The sequence below is a fragment of the Oncorhynchus clarkii genome, chromosome 15 (assembly GCF_045791955.1).
Source record: "Oncorhynchus clarkii lewisi isolate Uvic-CL-2024 chromosome 15, UVic_Ocla_1.0, whole genome shotgun sequence".
NCBI classification, from domain to species: domain Eukaryota; kingdom Metazoa; phylum Chordata; class Actinopteri; order Salmoniformes; family Salmonidae; genus Oncorhynchus; species Oncorhynchus clarkii.
The window spans coordinates 27,833,044-27,857,601 of record NC_092161.1 but is presented as its reverse complement, the minus strand read 5'-3'; the positions used below and the strand labels follow the sequence as shown (position 1 = coordinate 27,857,601).

Sequence of the window (24,558 nt, the reverse complement as noted above, 5' to 3'; positions counted from 1 at the left end):
TCCCCAATCTTCTGTGATGCACTGAGATTTTATTTTGACCAACGGTTTTCCCTCCGTAGATTCTCTGTGGCTCCAGTCCAGAGATCAAAGGTAATGGCTCATCAGTCCCCGAATCTCTCGGATTGATCTCTTCACCATCTGCCATTTCACAATGCCCATAATTCACCCAATCCTTTAACATTGGCAACCCAACCCATCAGCATCCATTTCAAGTCCTTTAGGTGCCCTTGACGGAAGTAAAGCCGGGATTCACATCATTTTGCCTTTCCACTGGACATTGAGACTTTGATGGGTAGACCCTTTCCTAAATGCTCTTACCACTGCAATCACAGAGGAAATGGAGGACTCTCAAAAGGGTACCTACTACCTAGCGTCAGAAGATTTCAGCAATGAGAAGAGCTAAAAATGGTTCCAACTGGACACATGAGATGGGCTCTTTGGCTTTGAAGACCAGTCTCCTTTAGAAAGACATTTCTCTTCTTCGTGACTCTGCCTCTAGCTATGTCTCCTCAGTCTGCCTCAGACTCAAATGGTAGGGGGAGTCAGGAGCCAGGTTGGTGCTCTCAGGGCAAAACTTCACTGGTAAATGGAGAGATGTGGATACCCATCAGTGCGAGGTCATGTTTTCACTATCTCTTCCTGAGTCAACATCCAAACGTACAGAGGAAGTCAACAAGGCATTGCTTAGAAATTACACTGAAGACAAGGATGCCCTCCACCCAGTTATCCATTTGCCTTAGCCACAGAACCCCATCAATAATTAGAATTGCTTCATTGTTTTATTCTTTATTTAACTAGGCAAATCAGTTAAGAAACAAATTCTTATTTACAATGACAGCCTACTGGGGAAAAGTGGGTTAAATGCCTTGTTCAGGGGCAGAAAGACAGATTTTTACCTTGTCAGCTCGGGGATTCAACCCAGCAACCTTACGGTTCTTGGCCAAGGCTCTAACCACTGGGCTACCTTAATTCAGGAAATATATAGAGAAATTACACTGGTGTATATTTGTATTGTATTATACTTGAGAACAGAGGAACAAATACAATATTGAATAGGAAATATTTTATTACTAAAAGTGGTGGTGCACTGAAGGTGCTCTTTCACATCTCAGTTCTTTGCTTAAATCACAATATTTTTTCCCTCAATGAGAAAAGAAACAAATCAAACATGAAAATCTTTAACATGGAGAAAGACTGTGGCAACAATGGAATATATACAACATGGGAGGAGAACGAGGTGGCGGCTTTCACAGGCCGGCATTGTTCTGTGTTCTACACACAAGGCTCATACAGGAGGCACTTAAATCTGAGAGCCTATAGCCAGGACCGTGTCAGAGAGAGAGGAGGAAATATGTGAAACCGTTGGAGTCAGTGGGGCTGCTCTGTTCTGTAAAATAACACAATGACAGACCTTGAAATGGAACGGTCTTATTGTTCGAGGGGAGTACAGTACTACAGTTGAGTCCATTCCTTAAGCACAGGCCTGGGACCTGTGCAATGGGGATTGTGGTGCCATCATGTGGGACATCAATGCTGCTACGCACACACACTATGTTACCATCCAATTGGTGAATATTCTAAAATCCACAAAAACAATATGCACATTTCCCCACCAGAGATATTTCCATCAAAATGACTTGTTCCAGATAAAAGGCTGAACGTGGTGTAGCGCAGTTCATTTAAATGTACAGATTAAGTTCAATTGGTTTCCATCACATTTTCAACTCCACTGATGGTTTTCGGCACAACAAAAGTTGCGTTATATAGCAAATGTACCCGCTCTGGTCTTAGTACGTGTGCTTTAGCCAACAGCTTGCAGATACAGTGCGGTTAGGCTACCTACATGAGATTATTATGGATAAAAGTGAGATTATTTGTATTTGTCAAACGGCAGTCAAGCATCAATCATGTCACCAGAATAAGACCCTCTACATTTATTAGGAAAGGAGCATCAAGCTCATCACCGTGCACTTTCACCCCCATATGAAGTTCACCATAACTTATTTTATCTGTAGCCTATTTAACTGCATGCTTTCTCGAGTCATAGTTGGAGGACAATCATTGCGTGACTGGTTATTATATAAATTTCTGTGGGGGGGAAAAAAACAAAAAAGTTTCTGCCATTTCTCACGTAATGAATTTTACCGACAAAAACATCCCACCCTGTCTGGTGTTTTATTTTGCAGACATTTTGGAAAGTTCACCAACAAAACGTGCCGTTTCCATCAGTCTTGACATTTTGTATCTAACGTGTACTTTCCTCGCATAAAAAGGTTGGCTGGAAACCTGGTTACAGAGAGCATTAACAGTACACAGGCTTATGCTAGACACATCTAGAGCACAACGAAGGGGTGCACATTCAAAAGCATGCACAGTCGCAGAATGAGCAATGTTGGTGATCATTAAAAATTTTACAGTTGAAGATGATGCATCTCCTTGATGCGACTAGTACACAACACACATTTCTAAACCGACCTACACTCAGATACTTCGACAATGCATTAGACATGTTTACAATAATTTTATTATTTTAATGTCATTCACTTCAATGCCAGCTAAATAGAAATAGTCCATAACTGCTGCATCACCGCCAGAGGGGGGTGGGGTTTATGATAAATCAAAATGATTTTTTCTTCTTCATGAATGTCTATTTTACTTATTTACAATTAAAACATACCAGGTTATCGTACCCATCATAATCAAAATAGGGGAAACAATTTATCCATAACATTCTCAATGGGGCACCTGGTCTTGTATTTCTACCTGGCAAGGCTGGTCTGGTTGATGGTTGGGCTGGTTTGAGGTCAGATCTTCTCCTGGATGAAGGGGTGCTGCAGGGCCTGGCTGATGGTTGGGCTGGTCTGAGTTCAGATCTTCTCCTGGATCAAGGGGTGCTGCAGGGCCTGGTTGATTGTTGGACTGGTTTGAGTTCAGATCTTCTCCTGGATGAAGGGGTGCTGCAGGGCCTGGTTGATGCTGATGCGTTTGGCAGGGTCCAGCATCAGCGTGCTGTCGATCAGGTCTTTTAGGACCAGGACCTTCTTCCTCTGCTCCTCGGGCAGCCGCTGGCCACCCACCATGTCACACAGCAAGTCCTTGGTGGGGTTGATTGTGCTCATCACTGTTACCTTCTCCTGTGGTGTGTGGAGGGAGGTGGGGTGAGGATGGAGAAGGAGTGGGTGGAGGGAAATAAATAAATAAATGATTTAACAGATGCTTTTAAGCATACATTTTACATACAGGTGGTCCCAGGTTTCAAACCCAGTATACTGGAGCCATGCACTACCGAGCTACAGAGGACCACAGTGAGAAACTATTCAAAAAATATGAAGCATCTGAATGAGCCTTCATGACTAGCCCAGCAAATCTAGCTGTTTTTAACCCATTTCTTAGATAATTTCCCCAACAACTGAGCAGCTGAAAAGTATAACATATACAAACCCTTTCGGTCACTTTGTCTACTTCAATGTAGAGGAAGTTGAGGTTCTGATCAAAGTGCTGGTCTTTGAACAGGCCTTTCCGGATCATCTGAGAACAAAATAACCATTACATCATCTGTATGCTACAGCACAGTGTACAATGCCCCAGGTTATGACTTCCTGTCAAAATCTAACACAGAGAGAGAGACTAAGGCTAGGAGAGACCAGCCAGGTCCAGTAATGTGTACAGTTTACCTTGTTGGGCATCTTGCCCTTGAGGTCCATGGCCAGTTTGATCATGTGGTTGTTGGAGGAGCCAGGGAAAAGGATCTTGCCGGTGTAGAGTTCGTACAGCGTGCAGCCCACTGACCACATGTCTATGCTGTAGTCGTATGGCTTCCCAATGACTGTGACAGAGACAAGACATCATGAGGACTGTGATCCAAGCAGGGACAACATCAGAGAGCTCCATTACAGCTAAACCGTTATAAGCAAACAATCTCAAAGTAAAATGTACTGATTTCTGGAGCTCTGTAGAATCTGCTGACGAGGTACGGCGTGATGTCATTGTCTGCAACATGGGACGCCGAGCCAAAATCGCAGAGTTTCAAGATGGTCTTCGACTCGTTCACCTTGTAGGGGAGAGATAGAGAAACAGACACTGTTAGATGGGACCTTCAGGCCATGGTCTTATTCATTACGGCACAGTATCGCAAAACGCTTCAATACATTTTTCAACGCAAAGCAAAAATAAGTGTTTTTTTTATTGGACAAATCCAGGTAGTCTCAGTTTCAGTCCTCTTTCTTCCATTTTGTGCAGTTGAACACGACCCGGCCTCAGTGCAGTTGTAACAGTCATGTGATGATAATATGGGCCTCGTACCAGGATGTTGTCAGGCTTGATGTCAGCGTGGAGGATGCTGCAACGTTTGAGGAGTTTGAGTGCCAGGAAGAGCTGCTGGGTGTAGGAGCGGACAGCCTTGATGTGAAGGCCCACGTCCTTACCGTACTTCTTCAGCACCTCGCGCAGGTTCATACTGAGACACACATTTCACAGAGAGACACGAGTTAGAGCCAGTGAAGAAGTGTGCTAGATGACAAAACACATCGCGGTGTGTCCTGCCACTGAGGACATGGGGTGCATCTGGAATGACACCCTACTCCTTATAGTGCACAAATGTTGAGCAGTAGTAAAAGGAATAGGTTGCTATTTCCCACTACTGCCACAGTGCAGTAGTGGTAGTCTCCCAGTTAGTACCTGAGGGGCTCGAACACCAGACACAGGTGCTGCTTGTGGTAGAAGTGTCTGAAGAGGCGCAAGCAGTGGAACTTGTCGTCTGGGTCGGCATCGTTGAGCCTCTTGAGGAACTCCAGCTCCTTCAGGCCAGTCTTCTGCCTGGAGACCCAAAACACAAAATCAGCAAGGTCAGCATCTATTGGTTTATTTATCCAGGTAGGTTCTATTGAGGTAAATATATATTTTCCAAAAAAGCCCTGGACGATCCACATAGACGTTGCTGGAATACTTCTAATGAGAGGGCACATTCAAATGTGGTGACGAAGGCAATATGTTCCCCAAACCATGAGCGAACCAGGATGCGTCTCAAATGGCTCCATTAGTCTTTTAACAGACTCTCTTATCCAGAGCGACTAACAATTAGCTCGTTCACCTTACATACCTTCATAGTGCACTACTTTTGACCAGAGTTCTGGTCAAAAGTAGTACACTACACAGGGAACGGGGTGCCATTTGAGTCCAGAGGCCTGAGGACCTACATGAGCTCGTTGTTGCGGATGATCTTGACGGCCACATCCTGTCCGGCGCGGGCCGTGTCCCTGCCCCTGATCACGTTGCTGAACATTCCCTGGCCTGTGTAGCCGTACACGTCGTAGCGCTTGTCCAGCGTCTCCCCGATGTTCACGCCTAAAACACAGTAGGATAGACACGAGGGGCATGTTTAGAGAGTCTTGGCTATTTCCTCAATGAGATATCCAGTCACTAGGCCTCAAATAACACTATTAACCAATAGTGAAATCAAAAGGACTGCACTCATACACAGCGGAATACTAAGACGACATGGACTGTTTAGACACATGAATGATTGAGAGAGCGAAAAGCCCAGCAGTCTTTCATCGATGAATTTGTAACATTTGTAAGAGTGTGTCCAGTCAAGGGCACTTACGGTAGTAACCCTCTGCATCGGTCCAGTTGTCCCGGAGGTTGGGGTTCTCTTTGAAGTCCTTCCCCCCAACACCTGCTGCTCTCATCCTGGCACTCTGTGTAGACCAACATGACCAAACATTCAACCACACTCGCATAATGAACTACTTGCCACAGACAGATCACTCAGAAGATGGGCTTGCATGTTTAGCCCAGAGTAGCACTCTAAAGATCAGAGATATAAACATGGCTGGAGATCAGTGGAGGGGAGTGAGGCTCCTGTAAGACTTACATCAATGGCTGCTTCAAACATGACGTCCGACTCCGTAAACATATCAGGGGCCGAGGGCTTTTTGGGTCCTGACAGACAGAGGGAGGAAACGAGAGATTAAGTACACTTAACGGAAACATGCTTCAACTGGCACATGTTACGGCCCAAAAATATGACGTGAAATGAATGACCACTGGGGAACCAGACTAATTTACAACTCCGCATTTGGTCAATGTTAGTCATATGTGTAACGTCACCACGTTGCAACTTTCTACCACACGAGACAAAGGTGTCAAACATGAGAGAGAGAGAGAGAGAGAGAGAGAGAGAGAGAGAGAGAGAGAGCAAGCCATTGCGCTGTATCCCCTGTCAATGCCAACACACCTTATAAGAGAGGGGCCCTGGAGGAAGGGGAAGGGAGGAAACATGAGATTAAACATCCCAGTCTGCCACAAAGGCGGTGTCTACACTTGACACTTACAGGGCATTCGGAAAGTATTCAGACCCCTTCCCCTTTTTCCATATTTTTGAAAAGGGGGATTTGAAAAAATCCTCAATCTACACACAATACCCCATAATGGCAAATAAAAAAAACATTTTTGCAAATGATTACAAAATAAAAAACAGAAACACCTTATTTACATATGTATTCAAACCCTTTGCTATGAGACTCAAAATTGAGATCAGGTACATCCTGTTTCTATTGACCATCCTTGAGATGTTTCTACAACTTGAGTGGAGTCCGTCCACCTGTGGTAAATTCAATTGATTGGACATGATTTGAAAAGGCACACCTGTCTACATATGGTCCCACAGTTGACAGTGCATGTCAGAGCAAAAATCAAGCCATGAGGTCGAAGGAATTGTCCTTAAAGCTCCGAGACAGGATTGTGTTGAAGCACAAAACATTTCTGCAACATTGAAGGTCCCCAAGAACAGTGGCCATCATCATTCTTAAATTGAAGAAGTTTGGAACCAACACTCTTCCTAGAGCTGACAGCCCGGGCCAAACGTAGCAATCGGGGAAGAAGGGCATGGTCAGGGAGGTGATCAAGAACCCCATGGTCACTCTGAGCTTAAGATTTCCTCTGAACATCCAGAAGGGGACAAATCTCTGCAACACTACAGGCCTTTATGGTTGAGTGGCCAGACAGAAGCAACTCCTCAGTAAAATTCACAACAGCCCGCTTGGAGTTTTCCAAAATGCACCTAAAGGACTCAGACCATGACAAACAAGATTCTCTGGTCTGAAGAAACCAAGATTTAACTATTCAGCCTGAATGCCAAGCGTCAATTCTGGAGGAAACCTGGCATCATCCCTACTGTGAAGCATGGTGGTGGCAGCATCATGCTGTGGGGATGTTTTTCAGCAGCAGAGACAGGGAGACTAGTCAGGATCAATGGAAAGATGAACGGAGCAAAGTACAGAGATCCTTGATGAAAATCTGCTCCAGAGCACTCAGGTTCACCTTCCAACAGGACAACAACCTTAAGTACACAGCCAAGACAACACAAGAGTGGCTTCAGGACAAGTCTCTGAATGTCCTTGAGTGGTGCAGCCAGAGCCCGGACATGAACTTGATCGAACATCTCTGGAGAGACCTGAAAAAAGCTGCACGGAGACACTCCTCATCTAACCGGACAGAGCTTGAGAGGATCTGCAGAGAATGGGAGAAACTCCGTAAATACAGGTGTGCCAAGCTTGTACCGTATACCCAAAAAGGCGAGGCTGTAATTGCTGCCAAAGGTGATTCGACAAAGTACTGAGTAAAGGGTCTGAATAGTTACACTACCATTAAAACATTTGGGGTCACTTAGAAATGTCCTTGTTTTTGAAAAGCACATTTCTGTCCATTAAAATAACATCAAATTGATCAGAAATACAGTGTAGATATTAAAGTTTTAAATTACTATTGTAGCTGGAAACAGCTAATTTTTTATGGAATATCTACACAGGCATACAGAGGCCAATTATCAGCAACCATTACTCCTGTGTTCCAATGGCACGTTGTGTTAGCTAATCCAAGTTCATAATTTTAAAAAGGCTAATTGATTATTAGAGAACCTTTTAGCAATTATGTTAGCAAAGCTGAAAACTGTTTTGATAATTAAAGAAGCAATAAAACTGGCCTTTAGACTAGTTGAGTATCTGGAGCATTAGCATTTGTGGGTTCGATTACAGGCTCAAAATGGCTAGAAACAAAGACCTTTCTTCTGAAACTCGTCAGTCTATTCTTGTTCTGAGAAATTAAGGCTATTCCATGTGAGAAATTGCCAAGAAACTGAAGATCTCATACAACGCTGTGTACTACTCCCTTCACAGAACAGTGCAAACTGGCCCTAACCAGAATAGAAAGAGGAGTGGGAGGCCCTGGTGCACAACTGAGCAAGAGGACAAGTACATTAGAGTGTCTAGTTTGAGAAACAGACGCCTCAAGTTCTCAACTGGCAGCTTCATTAAATAGTACCTGCAAAACTGCAGTCTCAACATCAACAGTGAAGAGGCGACTCCGGGATGCTGGCCTTCTAGGCAGAATTGCAAAGAAAAAGCAATATCTCAGACTGGCCAATAAAAATAAAAGATTAAGATGGGTAAAAGAACACAGACATCATTGGCCAGTTTGAGATATGGCTTTTTCTTTGCAACTCTGCCTAGAAGGCCAGCATCCCAGAGTCATCTCTTCACTGTTGATATTGAGACTGGTTTTTTGCGGGTCCGATTTTGTTCAGATCTGGCTGACCAGATGGTAAGGGAGGTAGTCTGGGATACATTGTGTGTGGATTTCTCCTCAGTCTATATGCAATCAGGCTATCAAAAGAGCATACAGTGGGCAACGTCATCAACACTCCTTCCTAAAGTCTCCAGAAAACGTGTGTTTTGGGACCGAGAGGCACCTTTTCATTATAAAGTGGGAGGAAATACGTTCCTAGTGTGAGAGGAATGTGTTTGCTACCTCAAAAATGCTAGCCAATAAATATAAGAAGTTGGCTGGAGTTATATCGACCCATGTGTAATCCCTTTAGCATTGATTGCTAGCTAGCGAGAGGTTAGCTGGCTAGTTAGCTTCTGTCATCAGTTTTTGTTGTGTTGTTATTAGAGGTCGACCGATTATGATTTTTCAACGGCGATACCGATTGGAGGACCAAAAAACGCCGATACCGATTAATCGGCTGATTTTTTAAATTTATTTGTAATAATGACAATTACAACAATACTGATTGAACACTTATTTTAACTTAATATAATACATCAATAAAATCAATTTAGCCTCAAATAAATAATGAGACATGCTCAATTTGGTTTAAATAATGCAAAAACAAAGTGTTAGAGAAGAAAGCAAAAGTGCAATATGTGCCTTGTAAGAAAGCTAATGTTTAAGTTCCTTGCTCAGAACATGAAAACATATGAAAGCTGGTGGTTCCTTTTAACATGAGTCTCCAATATTCCCAGGTAAGAAGTTTTAGGTTGTAGTTACAGGAATTATAGGACTATTTCTCGCTATACGATTTGTATTTCATATACCTTTGACTATTGGATGTTCTTATAGGCACTTTAGTATTGCCAGTGTAACAGTATAGCTTCAGTCACTCTCCTTGCTCCTACCTGGGCTCGAACCAGGAACACATCGACAACAGCCACCCTCGAAGCAGCATTACCCATGCAGAGCAAGGGGAACAACTACTCCAAGTCTCAGAGCGAGTGACGTTTGAAACGCTATTAGCGCGCACCCCGCTAACTAGCTTGAATGCTTGAAGCATTGCGAAGAGCTGCTGTCAAAACGCACAAAAGTGCTGTTTGAATGAATGCTTATGAGCCTGCTGGTGCCTACCATCGCTCAGTAAGACTGCTCTATCAAATCATAGACTTCATTATAACATAACACACAGAAATACAAGCCTTAGGTCATTAATATGGTCGAATCCGGAAACTATCATTTAGAAAACAAAACGTTTATTCCGTTCCGTATTTTATCTAACGTATGGCATCCCTAAGTCTAAATATTGCTGTTACATTGCACAACCTTCAATGTTATGTCATAATTACGTAAAATTCTGGCAAATTAGTTCGCAATGAGCAAGGTGGCCCAAACTGTTGCATATACCCCGACTCTGTGTGCAATGAACGCAATAGTGACAATTTCACCTAGTTAATATTGCCTGCTAACCATTCTTTTAGCTAAATATGCAGGTTTAAAAATATATACCTCTGTGTATTGATTTTAAGAAAGGCATTGATGTTTATGGTTAGGTACACGTTGGAGCAAAGACAGTCCTTTTTCGCGAATGCGCACTGCATCGATTTTATGCAACGCAGGACACGCTAGATAAACTAGTAATATCATCAACCATGTGTAGTTATAACTAGTGATTATGATTGTTTTTTATAAGATAAGTTTAATGCCAGCTAGCAACTTACCTTGGCTTCTTACTGCATTCGCGTAACAGGCAGGCTCCTCGTGAGGCAGGTGGTTAGAGCGTTGCACTAGTTAACCGCAAGGTTGCAAGATTGAATCCCTGAGCTGACAAGGTAAAAATCTGTCGTTCTGTCCCTGAACAAGGCAGTTAGCCCACCGTTCCTAGGCCGTCATTGAAAATAAGAATGTGTTCTTAACTGACTTGCCTCGTTAAAGTCTGAATATAGCGCGGGAAAAGGGAATCCAGACACACTGTGGACACGGTACGCACATTTAAAATATAGTTGAAGATACATTCCATGATCAGAACTCTATGATCAGAATACTAAAGCTGTATGAACTGTCAAGTCTAGACACGGCCACAGTTACAGCTAATGCGGGCACATTCAGCAAACAACCTGTATTACTAAAGAACACCTGTAAACTTCAAAATAAACTAAAAACATAAAAAGTTATCACCAAGATGACCCACCCAGATTGCACATTGCATATGAGCTAATATTTTGTGACGGCAATACAGAGCAGACCAAATGGCACCCTATTCCCTATATTCCCTTTATTTTCTCCCAACCTGAATCCCTTTACTCACCATCCTTCTCTTGCGTGATGAGGCCTTGCTTGGCCTTGATGTTCTCCTCAAACGTGTCCAGATTCTCCAGCTCGTACTCCTTGACGTCGGCCGCCACACGCTCCAGGATGTCGTCTGGCGAGGGCGAGCGGCTCCGTGTGCTGCTCTGTGGGCTGCTGGGCTCCGACGCCATGGACGCCATGCTGTCCTCGTTGCCGCCACGGTATTTCTGCACAGGGAGAGAGAGAGGTAGTGCCAGGTATAGAGTGGTCACAACAATGGAATTAAGTAAAAACAAGATATGGGTTTCGAGGGGGTCAATTTCAATAATGAAAAGGCAAATCAGAAAACATCCTATATTGGAGTAGTAGCCAAATATGAAACACTGGGCTGGGGATCCATGCAACAACTATGTACAGTTCAACAGCAGATGGATGTGATGATCATGGCTCCAGAGTTACTCATCCTGTTGAGTAGTTGATTTGTAGATTCTGGTGTGTTAGAATAGGGCTGGAACAGAAGCATATACACCCTGTAGCTCTCTTCAAGGTGCTATGCCTTTACATTAGAACATTAGCCTACAACCAAAAAGTCTAATAAAATAATTCCCTCATTCAGTGAATCAGGTATCAAATGACTATACTTTGACGCAAGTCAGCTAAACAGGAGGGCTCTAGACTGACTCTTTTCACTGCCAAGACAGACATGAAAGAAGTTATCTATTTCATCTAACATGTTCAGAGAAAGCATGATGGATATGTTGATGTGTCATAATACGATCCAGAGTAATCAGATATATTTTTGACTCTTTAGAGATTAATTTGCCTGCATGTTTTTTTGTGTGTGCATATTGGCCTCGGCCCTTCAAACTCAACTCTGGACCTCGGTACCAATTACATTGTGCTTTTTCAATGTTCCCTCTAATCAGAGACTAAGACCTGGGACATCAGGTTGGTGCAATTAGTTGTCAGGTAGGACAGAAAACCAGCAGGTTCCGGACTAGACGCTTATAAAAAAAAATTCTGCTACGCCATCCAACGACCAATCAATAGTGGACTAAGATCGAATCCTACTACACCGGCACCTACTACACCGGTCTTGCAAGCAATCATGGATTACAAAGGGCAACCCAGCCAAGAGCAGCCCAGTGACGCAAGCCTACCAGAGGAGCTAAATGCCTTCTATGCTCGCTTTGAGGCAAGCAACACTGAACCATGTATGAGAGCACCAGCTGTTCTGGACGACTCCGTAATCACGCTGTCCATAGACCTTTAAACAGGTGAACATTCACAAGGCTGCAGGGCCAGGCGGATTGCCAAGATGCGTTCTCAGAGAATGCGCTGACCAGCTGGCAAGTGTCTTCACCAACATTTTCAACCTCTCCCTGACCCAGTCTGTAATACCTATATGTTTCAAGCAGACTAGCATAGTCCCTGTGCCCAAGAATGCCAAGGTATCCTTTTTAAATGACTATCGCCCTGGACCCACTCCAATTCACATACCGCCCCAACAGATCCACAGATGACACAATCTATTGCATTCCACACTGCCCTTTCCCACCTGGACAAAAGGTGGGAATGCTGTTCAGTGATTACAGCTCACTGTTAAACACCAGCGTGCCATCCAAGATCATCACTAAGCTAAGGACCCTGGGACTAAACACCTACCTCTACAACTGGATCCTGGCCTTCCTGACGGACCGACCCCAGGTGGTGAGGGTAGGCAACAACACATTCGTAACGCTGACCCTCAACACGGGGGACAGGGGTGCGTGCTAAGTCTCCTCCTGTACTCCGTTCACCCACGACTGTGTGGCCGCACACGACTCCAACACCATCATTAAGTTGGCAGACCACATGACGGTGGTAGGCCTGATCACCGATGATGATGAGACAGTCTATAGGGAGGTCAGAGACCTCTCAACGTCGGCATGACAAAGGACCTGATCGTGGACTACAGGAAACGGAGAGCCGAGCATGCCCCCATTCACATCAACTGGGCTGTAGTGGAGCAGGTCGAGAGCTTCAAGTTCCTCAATGTCCACATCACTAAGGAGCTATCATGGTCCAATCACACCAATCACAACAGTCATGAAGAGGGCACGACAACACCTCTTCCCCTCAGGAGGCTAAAAATATTTGGCATTGGCCCTGATATCCTCAAATAGTTCAACAGCTTCACCAATGAGAGCATCTTGACTGGCTCCATCACCGCTTGGTATTGAAACTGCTTGGCATCCGACTGCAAGACGCTAGAGGGTACTACGTACGGCCCAGTAAATCACTGGGGCCAAGCTTCCAGCAACCCAGGACCAATATAATAGGCGGTGTCAGAGGAAATCCCATAAAATTGTCAGACTTGAGTCACCCAAGTCATGGACTGTTTTCTCTGCTACTGCACGGAAAGCGGTACCAGAAGGCCAAGTCTAGGACCAAAAAGGCTCCTTAACAGCTTCTAAGCCATAAAATTGCTGAACAATTATTCAAATGGCCACTGGACTATTATAATTGACGTCCCTCCCATTTGTTTTGTACACTACTGCTACTCGCCGTTTATCTATGCAGTCACTTCAACCCTACTCAGTACTGGTACCCTGTATATAGCCTTTTTAATGTTATGTTATTGTGTTACTTTAGTTTATTTGTTATATATTTTTTTTTAACTCTTCTTGAACTGCACTGTTGGATAAGGGCTTTTAAGTAAGCTTTTCATGATAAGGTGTTGTATTCGGCGTATGTGATAAATCAAGTTTGATTTGATTTGACTGAAAAATGATCGGTATACCAACAGTCAATTAAATGGGGTCAGCCCTAATGTGTACACACAGAGGTGCACATGCGTGGATAGCTCTCGAAAACCTAGGAAGTGGATCTCAAGTATCATTTGATGTTTTTTCTGCCGCGGTGGAACAATTAAGCAGCACCGGCACAATATAACGAAAACACTGAAGTCATCTCCGTCACATTTTTTAAGACCTCTGCAAACTGAATTTAAGACGTTTTAAAACTTAATGAGAAATTAATTGAAGACTACGAATTTTTATGGGCCCGTGGACACCAATTCTGTTTAGAGTTAGCAATCTAGCTAATACGTTTGAGTTTCCACTTATTAGGTGGTCATTTAGCGCCAAATAAATGAGTCTACGTAGTCAAATACATCTCTGTTGAACAAAACAAAATTCTTGAGTCCTGTATTAACAGTTAAATATAAATCACTGGACTAGGTTGCACATCAAAATATCTTGATTCATGCATTCCTGCATGGACGTGTTACATGAAACAATTTATTTCTGTAATACCACCTAAGTAGCCTATTAGACCTCTTAATAAAACACTGAATTACTTTATAAGTGATTACTTCATGTTTCTATTGCGTGATGCCACAAACTGAAAAGGTTTGTGCCACCAGGGAGAAATGTTAGTCTGGAGCCCTGGATGACGGATGGGGAACTGACCTGGACGATAGCCAGGCGCTGCTGCCGGCGCTGCTCTATGATGGCCTCTTCATCCACCTCCTCACCGTCAAAGTCCTCAAGCCTGGTAACAAAATTAACCCACTTACAAAAACACAATCACCCAGATAATTACCATATTGCAGTGTAGTATTTGTCTGTTTGTGTGTGGGTGTTCACCCTCTACTCACACTTCCTCCTCGGAGGACTCCTTGTCGGCCTTCATGCCCTCAGAGAGGCTGCCCTTGAACTTGTCCTCGTCCCGGCCATGTCTCCTCCTCCTGTCCCGGTCCCGGGAGTTGGAGCGCCGGCCGTACTGTCTGAGACGGCCGTATCGGTCTCTTTCCGGCGACCTGCAGCGCACAACATAGAAAATATTTAGACAACCTTGGCCAATGAGCCTCATACTCCGACATCACCAAAGCTTCATCACTAGAACCAGACATAATTTGTAAGGAAACCATCTTACCACTACCATGACAGTGTTAACTCAAAATGACACAACGACAAGGTTCCAGTTTAACAACGTTTACGAAACCGTATTCGCACACTACATGTTTGCCATTGCACTCAGGCCAGGTTCATCTACCCCGAGACTCCTGCGCAGGCGCCTGAATAACAGAGTGATAGCCCCGTAATAACAGAAAAATAGGGATACTTAAAAACATGAACTTCACAATCTCACACTTTTTTTTTAAAGACAAAACTTCAACAACATAAATGTCCAAGTATTATTCAAGTTCCTCATTACAAATGGGTTGTGTGACAGTTTTTATTTGTATTACTCACGCTGCCACTTTCCATTACTGTGAGCCTGTAGGAGCAAGACTGGATGCTCCTTTTTAGTCAGACAGTCAGCAAGCTGTTCCTTTGTGGTCGACCACAAATAAGTTCCTTGATGCTGCTAATCTCAAGACAAAGTATTTTCTCTGTGACAGACTTGGTTGACTTCACAGCATCAACTAAGAAGTAGTTGTCAGTGACAAACTACAGGTAGAATATGCAGTTTTGTCTCACCAGTGGTAAACTCTGAGAACAGAGTTGCAAGAAAGATAGCATTGTCAATTCCATCCGCAAGAGCAAGTGTTTCTCCAGCAAGCGTGCTTCGGACAACTCATCTGATCCTTTTTGACTGCCAACAGATGAGAATCTTCCTCCTTCACCCCTTTACACGATAAGGTGTCCACCTTGTGTGCCTCCATCTGTAAGGTTCCCTAGGGAAGCATCACTGAAGACAACTTGTTTCAGAGTCATCTTTTCCAACATGCTGAAACTTTAGTCACCTGTTGTGATTTCAGTTTACAAACAACTTTGTTTGCCTCATGAATGGTTTGTACAGCGGCGTGTTTTGTGTTGGATGCCAAGTTGCAGCCATCAAGCATTACATCAGGTCTACTCTGTCTAGCAACCCATAGAATTTGACCCATCTTTGACCTCAATTAATCAGCTTCAATTCCACAGAGAGGGGAATTCCTTTGTACGGCTCTTGAATCCACGTGGATAGGTTGAAGATTCTTGATATAGCTTTCCTGTTACATCAGTATTGTTCCATCAACTGTAATAAACTCTATGCCAACATAAAAATGATCACGCTCCTCACGGCCGACCTGGAAAAAACAGCTTTGAGGTGTGGAATCACAGTTCTAGCAAAGGTCTGTGAGCCACCCCAGATGAAGTCATCAACATGACAGGCAAGTACTCCAGTCACATTGCAGTCTTGATCAAGCCAATAGAAGACTGCAGGATCCACTTGTACTCAGGATTGTTGCCTTGACTTTGCTGTACCAGTAGAGTGATGCATCTGCCAGGCCATACACACTTTTTTAGTTTCCACAGTGTTCCTTCACTCTTAGCTTCAGGCGGAGGTCAGATGTAAATGTCCCTTGACAGCTCTGTTCCCTGCAAAAATGCAGATTTGATGTCTATGGAGTGAAGGTTCCATTTTTTCTGGCAGATCACTGTCATCAGCAATCTGAGTGACTGAGGCACTTCAGTGAGTCTTTTGGGAGTTCTTTAGCAGCCAGTGCCTCAAAACCTCTAGCCACTAGTTGTGCTTTTGGCACTATTCCAGTTAAGGATTCTTTAAGGGTACACACCCACCTTGTTGAGACACATTTTTGGCCAATGTCTTTGACTTCCTCAAACACTCCATTTTTCCTCCAATTACTGAGCTCATCTAGCTTAGCTGAGTCAAATGACACATCCTTGTTTCAAGTACATCATTTTGAATGTCATTCCTGTTTTTTCTCGATTTTCCATTGGTTCTATTCTGTGATTATCTACAAGTGACAGATCAGCTGACCCTGTTGTACCAGAAAGTGTAGCTGGGTCAGAGTACTGCAAGTTGTACCAGTTCTGGTGTTTTCCTTTGGCTTTTCCTGCTCGTCCAATGACGGTTGCTGTATGTGGAATACCACTTTCTCTGTCCATGTATTTAACAATACTTTGTGTTTTTCTTTTGTGTTCATGTTCTCTGACTGTCAGAATCTCTGTGTGCTCTGTGTCCGTCAGAATCTCATTTTTACATGTGTGATGTCTGTCTAAAATGTTTACACAATAGTGGCATGAGGTAGTAAGTTCAAGGGTCACTGGTTGTTTAATCATCAATGCATTGTCATTTTTTATGTCTAGTACAGCCCCTGCCTTCTTGAGGGAAGCTTTGCTTAATAGTAAGGGGATATCTGTAGGGACCACCTCTGTTTCAAGGTGACAGTCTGACCAATTTTTGCTGGTATCTTAACTCTTGTTAGAATGGACGATTCTCCCATCTTCAAATTGGAAAGCTGTTGCTTGGTGTGTCAATCATATTTTGTACTCATATTTAGTTCACTGACATATCTATCAAGCCATTTTGCGCCACACACTGTGCGTGTACATGCAGTATCAATCACAATCCTAAGGATTCAACTATAAAGATCTCAGCATCAGATTTGTTTGAAAACAGTGTAATGTTACACTGCTCTCTCTGTATACATTTTCCTCTGTTTAACTTGTTCATTTTTTATGATTTTTTTATGAGGACAGTCTAACCCAATGGTAAGTGCTTTGACAAATGGCACATTTTGATCTCCTTCCATATTTGTCTAGTGGATTTGTTCCGGGCAATGGCGCCCTCTTCTGGTTGTTGGCACCTTTTCTCTGCCTCTGTGTAATATGCTGCATCACTCACTTGCATTCCATCTGTTATTGGCGCGACTGACGTCTTTTCACCCAAAAGTATTTTTAGTGCCGACTTCATTGGCGCAAAAGTCACCACGGTACAAGCAGTCAAAGCCAACTGTTTCTCCCCACCATCCAGACAGGCAGTATCTAGAAACTTGAAAGCTAACACTGCATCCGGGAGAACCATGTCGTACTTGCGCATCCTATTGTACCTCTGTTGGAAATCAATTATGTAGTCTGTCACTGCAACCAAAATATCTCTAGTAACACTGTCATGGTTACGGTCTCCCTCTTCTTTAAGAAACACAGAATCCACTGCTCTAATCAAAGTTCCAATACCGTCATCCTTGTTCAAATCCAACGGATATTTCCAGTGCTGTATCTCTCGCTCTTCCCTCGAGCGATAATACCACCGCAAGTGCTTGCTTTTTCTCGTCCAGATTAGTAACTCATGTCCAGATTCCAAGTTAATGTTTCCATCTTTCATACGACCTCTTCTTGTCGAACCGAGGTAGCACATTGTAGTTATTAGCCATCCTCTGCTACCAATGTTAACTCGAAATGACACAACGACAAGGTTCCAGTTAAACAACGTTTACTAAACCATAATAGCACACTACATGGTTGCCATTGCACTCAGGCCAGGTTCATCTACTCCGAGACTCCTGCGCAGATGCCCTAATAACAGAGTGATAACCCCGTAACAGAAATATAGGGATATTCAAAACATGAACTTAAGACAGCATTGCCTGCCTATTTGATGACAATAATTTCAACTAGCTACACAGATCCAGTATCTGTAAAAGTAATACAATATTGTACTATTAGTATTTTATTAGGATCCCCATTACACCGTACCCAAAAACGGATGTGCGCAAATTGATTTTGTCCCCCCCCCCCCCCCACACCAAACAATCACGACATGCAGGTTCAAATATCAAGACAAACTCTGAACCAATTATATTTATTTGGGCCAATTATATTTATTTGGGGACAGGTCGAAAAGCATTAAACATTTATGGCTAGCTAGCTTGCAGTTACAAGCTAATTTGTCCTATTTAGCTAGCTTGCTGTTGCTAGCTAATTTGTCCTTGGATAAACGTTGAGTTATTTTACCTCTACTCCGACAATTAATTCACACATACAGTTGTAGTTTACATACACCTTAGCCAAATACATTTAAACTCAGTTTTTCACAATTCCTGAATTTAATCATAGTAAAAAATCCCTGTCTTACGTCAGATAGGATGACCACTATTTTAAGAATGTGAAATGTCAGAATAAAGAATTATTTATTTCAGCTTTTATTTCTTTCATCACATTCCCAGTGGATCATAAGTTTACATACACTCAATTAGTATTTGGTAGCATTGCCTTTAAATTGTTCAACTTGGGTCAAACGTTTTGGGTAGCCTTCCTCAAGCTTCCCACAATAAGTTGGGTGAATATCAGCCCATTCCTCCTGACAGAACTAGTGTAATTAAGTCAGGTTTGTAGGCCTCCTTGCTCACACACGTTTTTTCCAGTTCTGCCCACAAATGTTCTATAGGATTGAGGTCAGGACTTTGTGATGGCCACTCCAATACCTTGACCTTGTTGTCCTTAAGCCATTTTGCCACAACTTTGGAAGTATGCTTGCGGTCATTGTCCATTTGGAAGACCCATTTGAAACCAAGCTTTAACTTTCCTGACTGGTGTCTTGAGATGTTGCTTCAACATATCCACATCATTTTCCCACCTCATGATGCCATCTATTTTGTGAAGTGCACCAGTCCCTCCTGCAGCAAAGCACCTCAACAACATGATGCTGCCACCCTCGTGCTTCACAGTTGGGATGGTGTTCTACGGCTTGCAAGCCTCCCCTTTCCCCTCCAAACATAACGATGGTCATTATGGACAAACAGTTATATTTTTGTTTCATCAGACCAGAGGACATTTCTCCAAAAAGTACGATCTTTGTCCCCATGTGCAGCTGCAAACCGTAGTCTGGCTTTTTATAGCGGTTCTGGAGCGGTGGCTTCTTCCTTGCTGAGAGGCCTTTCAGGTTGTCGATATAGGACTTGTTTTACTGTGGCTATAGATACTTTTGTACCCGTTTCCTCCAGCATCTTCACAAGGTCCTTTGCTGTTGTTCTGGGATTGATTTACACTTTTCGCACCAAAGTACGTTAATCTCTAGGAGACAGAACGCGTCTCCTTCCTGAGCGGTATGACGACTGCGTGGTCCCATGGTGTTTATACTTGATTGTACAGATGAAAGTGGTACCTTCAGGCATTTGGAAATTGCTCCCAAGGATGAACCAGACTTGTGGAAGTCTACAATATTTTTTCTGAGGTCTTGGCAGATTTCTTTTGAACTTCCCATGATGTCAAGCAAAGAGGCACCGAGTTTGAAGGTAGGCCTTGAAATACATCCACAGGTACACCTCCAATTGACTCAAATTATGCCAATTAGCCTATCAGAAGCTTCTAAAGCCATGACATAATTTTCTGGAATGTTCCAAGCTGTTTAAAGGCACAGTCAACTTAGTGTATGTAAACTTCTGACCCACTGGAATTGTGATACAGTGAATCATAAGTGAAATAATCTGTCTGTAAACAATTGTTGGAAGAATTACTTGTGTTATGCACAAGGTAGATGTCCTAACCGACTTGCCAAAACTATAGTTTGCTAACAAGAAATGTGTGGAGTGGTTGAACAATTTGTTAAGTGTATGTAAACTTCTGAATTCAACTGTAAAACGGTCAACCGAATCGTTTCTAGTCATCGCTCCTCCTTCCAGGCCTTTTCTTCTTTGGACTTGGCATCTAACTTTCATAGGTGTATTACCACGACATACTGACGAAGTTAATTTTTTAATCACCCATGTGGGTATAACCAATGACAAGATGGCACGTAGGTATCTGCTTCTATAAACCAATGAGGGGATGGGAGAGGCAGGACTTGCACCACGTTCAGCGTCCCAAATAGAACTGACTTCTATTTTAGCGCTTGGCAACGCAGACGCTCATTGGCACGCGCAAGCAGTGTGGGTGCAATGATTGAATAACATGTATGTGTACATTTATTTTGCAGTGCACGCAACGCGAGCGGTGTGGTCAGCATGTTAGCTTTTGCAAAAGCAATTACTTACAGGCATCATCTTAACTTCTGGAGGCTTGAAGAAGCCCCTGCAGATTTAATTTGGCTCAGCACATCCACAAGTTTCAGCTTGTCCCATCTCACCTGCGTCTCATTGGAGACCTGCTCCGTCTTCGGAAGGGCGAGGGGGACCTTCTTCTGAAGGGTGAGCGGCTCATCCTGCGACGTTGGGGAGCACCTCTGGGGCTGGTCTCCCGTGACCTCGCTCTACCCCCTGGCCCTGCTTCTGGGCGTATTCGCTTTCTGTGGGAGAGAATATAAAGTTTAGAAGATCAGTGGTGGATAGCAGCACATTCTTAATGTCCCATCCTAAAACAGTATGCACCCTCAAATAGTTGCCCATGCCATGTACAGACCACTACTGTTGTTTGGTATAGGACAATAAGGGGGTGGACTGCAGGTTAATCCATAGTAAACAGACCGGAGTGGTGAGGAGCCCGGTCTATCAGCATCCCTCCTCCTGGCATCTGGGGAGCGACTGCGGCCTCTCCTTGCTGGGGACCTGGCTGATCTGGAAGGAGAGCCCTGTTTGGAGGTGGAAGCTGAAGCGGATGCCTGCTGGGAGTCTCTGGTGGGGCGTGGGGAGGCGCTGCGTCTCCTCGAGGGGCTAATGGCCACTCCTCCTCCTCGCCTGTGGGGAGAGCGGTTCTCTTTCCCTGACGAAGCATCCTTGGAAGGTGACTTTGTCGGCCTCTTGTCTCGCTCTCTTTCTGACTCTGAGCGCCCTGGACGCTCCCGTGATCTGGACCTCCGGCTGCCACGCTCCGTGTTTGGTCTGTCGTCAGGCTGGGGCGAAGAGCGTTTGTCTGATCGGCCGCTCCTCTGCTCTGCCCTCCTGCTGGAGGGGGAAGGAGACTTCTTGTTTCTCTCTTTGGACCTGCCCCCGCTTTGGGAACGCTTCCTCTCTTTTGATTTGCTGCGGCCACGGCCTTTGGCGGCCACATCTTTGCTGACTTTGGTTGTTTTGTCCGACTTAGATTCCTTGCCTGTCCTCTCCTTGGACTTGCTCCGACTGTGGCGCTTAGAGCTGGACTTGCTGGCTTCTGTGGAGTCCCGTCTGGCTTTACCACTCCTACCCCTAGGGGAGGGGGGTTTCCCCATACTGCCCTTCTGACGCTGCTCCCCGTTCCGGACCCTGCCCTCTCCGTCTCCCTCCTCAGAGCCAGAGTTATAACCCTGTAGGATGAGGCCCATGCCTGACTGCACCTTACCCCCCTCCATCACCTGGCTGTCCAGCTCAGCTTTAATCATGGCCCTCTGTTTCTCCAACTCCTCCAATAAGGCCTTGTCGTCAGATGAAGGGGAGATGTGAGTCTTTCTCTGGCTGGAGGCGCTGTTGATGCCAGGGGCGGAAGAAGAGGAGCCATCTTTACGTTTGTGTTTCTTGTGTTTGTGTCGATGTTTGCGCTTTCGGTCCTTGTCCTCTTCGGACGCGTGCTTGTGTTTTTTGTGCTTGCTGCGGTGTTTGTGTTTCTTCTTCTTGTGTTTGCTGCCACTGCTGTGATGTTTGGACACCTTCGCTGTCTTTTCTCCGTTAGTTTCTGCTTCTCCCTCCCCGACTTCTTTCTCCTCCCGCTCTTCTTCTTCTTCTTCTGAATTCTCACCACTCTCCTCCTCACTCCCACTCTTGTCATGGCTCTCCAAATCTTCTTTCCTAAGGTACAAAGATTGGTAAAATATATAATTTAAACCAAACCATTTTTTTTGTAACTTGGCTAGCTACAACATGAATTGTCCAAAATATGACTTTAAACACAGCAAACAAAATCTCTAACTGCTAGCTATCCTTGCTTCCCGACTTGACCGCCAAGTCAGCTAGTTAGCTGACCGCTAGCTAACGCGCTAGCAAGCCACTGTAGCAAACAATGGCTAGCTTGCTACGTTAGCTTCTTAGCTACGTATGCAATAAGCATAGCTAGCCAGATAGTTAGCGAGTTAACTAGAATGTTAAGTTGCATTTTAGGACACTCGGGTTTGATTGGTTTATGGTATGGTTTCGCTATAGAAAACATTTAAACATGTCAGCAAAGCCTTTCGAACACTGGGATAGCTAAGAGTTAGCTGGCTAGCTCTATTTAGCTAGCCTGATACTGTTTCAACGCTGCAGAAAACAGATACACCGACGACAACGTCGACTTGCCAAAAGCACTGAATCGGGTGAAAGTACTACAAATAAGTTGCATGGTCGTCTAATCTTCTAAAATGTCTTACACGTGCTCGTTTCCGTTATTCATTCTGCTAGACGCGATATCCATCTCTACATCGGCCATTTTCCTCAGCCGGGGTGTTTCTTCCTTCAATGTATTGTACACAGTACACAGAACTGCAAAAAAACTGTACTTCTGCCCTCTACAGCAGCCGCGACGTACTGGGTTGACTGAAAGCGCTAAAAGTATAATTTTGTCCACTAGGGGACAGTGATGTTTGAGAGAATGCTGACAGTGGCAAGGGGAAACTGGCTGGTAAAATTTCTAGACAAGTGTTGGTCTATTCCCAGCTATAGTTAGTTATTCATAGTTTAAAAGCAAAACCTAAAACCAGGGTATTCTCAGGCACTCCCTCCACTGGGGATTCTGTCACTCACAATCACTTTGGAAAGTTCCTTCTCTCTTACAGCCTCTCTGAAAAAATAAAAATGTATGTTTTACAGCCTCTCTGAACTAACATCACCCTAAAAGAGCAGAACAAGATTACCATAGAAGTAAGCGTTTTCTTTACCTCTTCACAGTACAGTTACAGTCTGTAGAGATTATAGACCTGTATACCCATAGCCGCGGGAAGTAGAGGTTCTGACCTTGAAAAATCAGAATAAAAAATAGATATAATTTTACCTTGGGATTTCCCCCCTTTACTAATCCTGTATTAGAGGACCGATATAGCAGTCTGTAGCACATGCAAAAATCCCCTCTCCCGGTCAGTTTTTAAGCATGAGGGAAATATCACAGAGCTGTCCCCCCCCCCCCCCAAAGTCCCAAGATGATGATGAATGGCATCATTCATCCTCCACCCCCACCATCCAAAGCTTCTTCCACTTTCTCAATGAATTTGTGCAACATTTGTATTTATAGTCTAAATAAATAGAGTGCATTGTTTCAATGTATCTACATAGGCAAAAGTCCAACTGTAAAAATTGAAATGCTTACTTACAAGCCCTTAACCTACAGTGCAGTTCAAGAAGAAGAAAATATTTACCAAGTAGGCTAAAATAAAAAGTAATAATAAAAAATAACACAATAAGAATAACTAGATGTCGGGCATCTTGTTGTGATTTGTACTGTACAAGACAGTTTTAATTTACACTGTATTCATAATGAGAAGAGCACCCCATTACACCTTGGTCGTATGGGCCAGAAGGCAGCCTAAGCCCTATTCACTTCATATTCACAAATAGAAAGTGAAGATGGCACATTCAGTTGAACATGTGTAATGGCATTTCGTGCTGTCATGAAACCTATTTCACTCCATCACATTTTCAATGAGAACCGTCATGTCAGACATTTCAGTCGTAATGCTGCTGTACTAGAGAAAGACAGGCAGTCATTGGCTCTGTGAAGGGAAAGTACAGACCAAGGAAACCACATTTTAGCATAACACATTTTATAAAGATCTTTATGCAGCACCGGATTGATAGATACACTAAATATACAAAAGTATGTGGACACCCATTCAAATTAGTGGATTTGGCTATTTCAGCCACACTCGTTTTTTTTTTTTTTTTTTTTTTTTTTTACCTTTATTTAACTAGGCAAGTCAGTTAAGAACAAATTCTTATTTTCAATGACGGCCTAGGAACAGTGGGTTAACTGCCTTGTTCAGGGGCAGAACGACAGATTTTTACCTTGTCAGCTCGGGATTCGATCTTGCAACCTTTCGGTTACTAGTCCAACACTCTAACCACTAGGCTACGTGCCACCCCGTTGCTGACAACTGTGTAAAATCGAGAACACAGCCATGCAATCTCCATAGACA

The 24,558-nt window shown here is 43.8% G+C and overlaps 1 protein-coding gene across 1 annotated transcript; it reads right to left on the bottom strand.

Moving 5' to 3' along the window:
• Positions 1–1,048: 1,048 nt before the first annotated feature.
• Positions 1,049–22,878, bottom strand: LOC139367138 (serine/threonine-protein kinase PRP4 homolog). The gene is made up of 15 exons (XM_071105208.1): positions 22,801–22,878; positions 21,011–22,243; positions 20,674–20,832; positions 14,477–14,638; positions 14,289–14,370; positions 10,856–11,063; positions 5,873–5,940; positions 5,603–5,696; positions 5,196–5,343; positions 4,678–4,815; positions 4,303–4,456; positions 3,937–4,051; positions 3,675–3,826; positions 3,442–3,528; positions 1,049–3,134 (listed from the first exon to the last, which is right to left on the bottom strand). Exons 1-15 carry the CDS (start codon positions 22,857–22,859, stop codon positions 2,931–2,933), a joined length of 3,063 nt encoding a protein of 1,020 aa, XP_070961309.1. The 5' UTR covers positions 22,860–22,878; the 3' UTR covers positions 1,049–2,930.
• Between the last annotated feature and the right edge of the window lie 1,680 nt (positions 22,879–24,558).

Bases quoted from the DNA above. Each gene is read 5' to 3' on its own strand.
- LOC139367138 (XM_071105208.1), bottom strand. From the start codon at position 22,859: ATGGCCGATGTAGAGATGGATATCGCGTCTAGCAGAATGAATAACGGA. The intron at 22,244-22,800 runs GTAAGACATTTT...TTTGTACCTTAG, and splicing joins AATAACGGAAACGAGCACGT to GAAAGAAGATTTGGAGAGCC. The intron at 20,833-21,010 runs GTCTGTTTACTA...TCTCTCCCACAG, and splicing joins CCGGGCTCCTCACCACTCCG to AAAGCGAATACGCCCAGAAG.